This window comes from Octodon degus, unplaced genomic scaffold (genome assembly GCF_000260255.1).
Source record: "Octodon degus isolate 3935 unplaced genomic scaffold, OctDeg1.0 scaffold00012, whole genome shotgun sequence".
In the NCBI taxonomy this organism is placed as follows: domain Eukaryota; kingdom Metazoa; phylum Chordata; class Mammalia; order Rodentia; family Octodontidae; genus Octodon; species Octodon degus.
The window spans coordinates 15,164,637-15,170,016 of NW_004524588.1; the positions used below are offsets into that span (position 1 = coordinate 15,164,637).

Consider the following 5,380-nt stretch of genomic DNA (forward strand, 5'->3'; position numbering starts at 1 on the left):
TCTAGCCAAGGGGTAAAAGAATGTCAACCCACTAAAAAGAACTCAGACTCCCAAATTGAACTCATCTTTTCCCATAAGACTTACTTTCACACCTAATCTCTCTAAGGCAGCAAAACTGTGCAAAGTGGACACCTCAAAAACACTACGGGCTTGATTCTCTGCAGGATGCAGCCCTGTACAAGTGATATAATGTCCCTCCCTTATGCTTTCCATTCCCACTGCTATAACCCTCCACATAATCAAAATAGTTTCTCTGAATCACTGCAAAAATCTTTTTTTTTTTTAATCTCTACTGTGATCATATTAATTTTCCTGAAGGACATAAGATCATGGCACAACTACTCAGAAAATATTTGAAGAACTTGTCTTCTGAATGGATCCCAAGCCTGGCTTTAAATTTCTATAGAGAATTCTATAAATAACCACTATATGAACTCCTACCCTCTTACCTTTGCAAACACCAAAATTATCTTAACCACTAAAGGTTGTTACACATCCTGAACAAGCAACACCCCCCAACACACACAAAAAAAGATTCAACTCAGCATAATTTATCAACAAAGAATAAGACAAATATGATTGTCATTGGAGACAATATTAAAGTTCTAAATGCCATTGACAGTTGAAAAATAGTGAGTAATAGGCCTAACATAAAGAATGTTATACCTTTGAATGTAAATGTAAATCAAGTTCTTAAATCCCAAAGACTAAAAGGAACTGGCAGAAATGCTGTTGCTCTATCTGCACCAAAGCTAAGCCTCTGCCCATGCTGATTCTTACTTTTCTTACTAAAGCACATGAAGATACATTCTTCATGTAAAAGAAAACACATGGTATAGCTATTATCTAACCAGCTATTTCTGAGAACCTTACACAATATAAAAGGCTGATGTCCTCTATCAAATAATAATTAGTATTTTTCTAATGACATGATGAACTTTGAAACATTTTCTGACAACAAGAATTATTACTAGGAATAATGAATTGATAGTGATTAATTCAGTGACTGCAGCCACTTTACAGAGTGCAGCGTCTCAAAGTAACGAGATTACTGGGGAGATAGCTCAGCAGCATAAGTGCCTGACTGACATGTGCAAGGTCCTGAGGTTGTAATCCCTGGTACCACAAACAAACAAACAAACAAACAAACAAACCAATACATAACTTCAAAATAATAAGATCACCTTTGTGCCAAGGACCCTATGGTACATGCAACTCACTAAATGGTTAACTTTTGATAGGTATGAAAGAAAAGGGACTGAAGACTTCTGAGCAGTGAAAACAGTAAAACCTAAAGCAGGGATGGCAAATATATCTCATGCCACATACCAATTCTAAAGGACAAAGTACTCTGAATAAGGTGCCTTTGGAGCTTTACTTTTGCTCACAGGGAAAAAGGATTATAACCAATTAGTACTGTTGGTCAGAAACAGGAGAAAGGATACATAATGTCATTATTGTCAAGTATTTGCTATCCCTGCATAATTGTATTTCAAATAATCCCATAAAATGTACAATTACAAAATTACTTACAGCTTCAACAGAGTTACATTCTCGCCTCGTTTCTAAATAACGTAACGCTCGTTTTTCTTCTTCTTTTAATTTAGCATCTGCCTGTCCAGAAATGAAATAGCAATCATTTTAAGAGTATCAAGAAGATAGCTCAAATTACCAAATGAACTGAGTTTTGACTTACATATTTCATATAATTCTGTACACCATTTTGCTGTAAATAAGAGGGTGCCTGTGTTCTATAAAATCTTTCTGTTGAATCCAAGTATGCCTTCTCAAAATTATCCCTATAAATCTGCAGCTTATCTTCTGGATTAGAACAAAGGTTAACTGAAAAACAAAATAGAATTTTACTTTACTGATGAACTCAATTAGTATTTTTGACTATAATATATAACAAATACTGAGGAATCATTATGTACAATATGGTCACAAGAACACATAACACTGTAAGACAAAAATCTTCATCAAGTAACAGCACTAAGAATAAAGTAACAAATAAATATAATAATATAACTATTTTTAATAGGAAAGAGACTGACTTCTAAACTGATGATCAAGAAACTGATGACCACAGGATGGGCATAGTTGTGCACGTTGGTAATCCCAGCACTTTGGAGGCTGAGGGTGTAGAAAGAATGTCAATTCAAGGTCAGCCTGGGATGCATAATGAAATCAAGGCAGTTGAGAACTGCATAGCAAGAGGCTGTGTTGAAAAAAAAAAAAGGAAAAAAGAAAAAAAGAAAGAAAAAGCCTTCTTTTCACAGACAGATGGGACTTAAACTGAATCATAAGGAATAAGCAAGGATTTTCACAGACAATAAGATAAGTAGGGGCCAGGGAGAAGGCTCAGTAAAATAAGTGCTTGCCTGGCAAGCGAAAGGGCCTGAGTCCAATCCCTGTTTCAGGAAAAAAAAAAAAAAAAAAAGGTAAGTAAATACTCTGAAAGCATACGCTATAATATAAATATTATATTAGGAATGAAACAGTGAATTGTCTAAGTGGATTATACAGTTGACAGAAAATAAGGTAGATTAGTAAATAAAGAATGTTGTGGAGAGCTTCAAATATCCAAGTATCCTGAGCTTAGCATAGGTATATAATTAAAGGTGCAACCAGGGGAAAGAACCTAATAAAATTCTACCTAAAAATTAATCTGGTGAATAGTATGTGAGATAAGAGACAGCTATCAGATTACTATAAAATGAGTGCTTCAAAAGCCTACATGTAGAACTTAAAGATGTCTAAACTGGTGACAACTAAAGCAAAAGAACAAAAGTTACATTTCTTGTTATATAGGTCTTGCTTTATCTTGGTCTTAACCATCCAGAAGAAAAGTATAAAAACGAGGTATAAAAAGTAAAGCCATATTAATATACTGAGCTTAAAAGGCTCAAGTCAACAACTTCTGACATTGCCAGTCCTACAGATAACCCACTACTATTATGGACTATATTGGATTATTTTGTTGAATACATGCATTTACAATATCTAAATGGCAAGGGAATTCCCATCTCGGACAAAACTAAACAAAAAAGGGGAATATAAATGAAGGACCATTTTATAGTGAAATAGGACAGATACACAGCTGCCTTCTCTTAATTTAATGAGAAGAAAGATTTGTACTAACAGTGTTTGGATACTTTGGTTTCTCTTCAGATTGTATAAATCCTTTGCCTTTCACTAATAGTGTTTGGACAAGATATCATGTTTGCATCTTGTACTATGAATAACTCTATGAAGACAATAATATACAATGTATTAATTATTGTAACTGTCCTACTAACCTGTTTTGAAACTGTTTCATTCCTATTTCTCAATAAAATTAATTAAAAAATAAATGCAGTAAAAGGATACAATTCAGGAATAGTAATATTAATGTAAATGCAATGACTTGATAAAAAACTTTTGGCAATGGAGAAAACATATTCAAAAATATTCTAAAGTTCATTAACCCAATGAATGCTTACTGAAAATGATGTTGTGCCGGGCACTTGAAGTTTAGTAAGGATATAGTACTAATGAGTTACTTAAAAGCCTACACAAAGAGGCACAGGCACTAGGAATTACTGAGAGGACTTGATCTAGTCTGGAGCTAAAAAAGGTCTCCATGAGCCAGGAATGGTGGAGCATCCCTGTAATGCCAGCACTTGGAGGCTGAGACAGAAGAATCACAAGTGCAAGGTCAAAACTAAACACCAGCATACACTACAAAGTGAGATACCTTGCATTGCAATACCCCCCACTAAAAAAGAAAAGAAAAACCCAGAAAAGCTTCCATGAGGAAATAAAAGATAAGAGGAGGAAGAGAACCAAGGTATGTGAAAGTACAAAGCAGAACAGCATAGTCAGAGCTGAGACAGCAGGAAAAAGATTGTACACAGGGAAGCAACTTTCTGGAAAAAAGCACACAAAACAGGCACCTTTAATCAGTGATAGATTCAAATCTGTATTTCTTTAACTCAGGTCACTAAAAAGATTTATCAACCAAAATATTACCATTATGCAGGCAATCTGACCACATGGATAGAAATGTTTCTAGGTTTCTTTGAAGCAGAATACCATTTGTACTCTTTAAAAAGAAAAGGATCTGGTGCCAAAAAGTAGATGTGACTTCATATGCTAATACATATAACTGATAGAATAACTGTCCTAAAGTTTCCCATGAAAAGGTGGCTATGATTATAAGAGTGCAGAACATACCATAGGACTCTCTTACTCCAATGACCAGCTGAGAATCAAAAGCTTCTCCTAATCTTTCAGCATGTACCAGCTTCATTGCACTATCTTGCAATCTGTTTTTAATATTTGAAAAAATTGATTCATTCCATGTATCAAGCATGAGCTAGGAAAATAAGAAAATATGTCAGCACTGTTAATAATATCAAGTCTCACAAAGACACCCATATACATCCACGGGTGGACACAAGTGTGCCCACAACATGGGAGCAAATTTCAATAGACACTACAAAACAGTCAAACGCTTGGGCCTGCACTGCACTGCTACATCACTTCAGGAAGTATTTTATATTTAGCATAATGGTGAAAGAACCAGATGTAACTGGGTTTGAGTCTCAACTCGTTACTTATTTATTTACTTTGCAATGTATAAAAAAGCCAACTTTCCAGCAGCTGTTAAAATACACTACCTAGGGGCTTGCTGGTTAACTCAGTTGTTTAAGTGCCTGCTTGGGCAAAGGAAGTCAGACGCAGGGACCTTGGTTAGATCCCCAGCTCCACATGCCATACCACACCCGCCCTTAAGGCAGCCTGAGCCAGCCAATAAATAAACAAACAAACAAACAAAAATACACTACCTAGGTCTGGAGAGACAGCTCAGTGGCCTAAGTACCTGCCTGGAAAGCATTAAGGTCCCAAGTTCAATTGCCAGTACCACAAAAAATTAAAATTAAAATTAAAGAAAAAAAATTATTTATTTTTATTTGTATTTTTTAAGGACTTTTTAAAAGTACAGGTTCCCTGGCTGTTTTTATTTATTTATTTATTTAGCAGTAATGGGGATTGAATTCAGGACCCTGCGCATTCTACTGAGCTATCTCCCCGGCCCCTCTCTTTGCAATTTAATTATTAAGCTTGGTAGCTGCCCTTCAGGTGTCCTGTGCTGTGCACTTTGCAGATCACATCCCTGTGGCATCATTGTGATACAGGGAGAAAAACTATCTTGGTGGGTAACCTTCAAATGATACAGGGAACCTCCACATGACATAGGGAAAAATGATCTCTTGACTTGACCTACATGAGTTTGTGTTCTCTAAAACCAAAGAATGAATTTTAGGAACAAATGGAGGCTATGAGCAGAAGAGAGAGAGAGAGAGAGAGAGAGAGAGAGAGAGAGAGAGAGAGAGAG

General features: G+C 35.7%; 1 protein-coding gene across 2 annotated transcripts in view; it reads right to left on the reverse strand.

The window, feature by feature from the left end:
- The window catches only part of Cul5 (cullin 5), a 107,613-nt gene that overhangs the window by 42,224 nt on the left and 60,009 nt on the right, over nt 1–5,380 (reverse strand). For both annotated transcript variants that reach the window (XM_004626223.3, XM_023709536.1), the window contains exons 5-7: nt 4,216–4,357; nt 1,697–1,842; nt 1,534–1,614 (exon numbers count right to left, since the gene is read on the reverse strand). In XM_004626223.3, the coding sequence (XP_004626280.2) occupies nt 1,534–1,614; nt 1,697–1,842; nt 4,216–4,357 (369 nt within the window). The remainder of the gene's footprint in view (nt 1–1,533; nt 1,615–1,696; nt 1,843–4,215; nt 4,358–5,380) is intronic.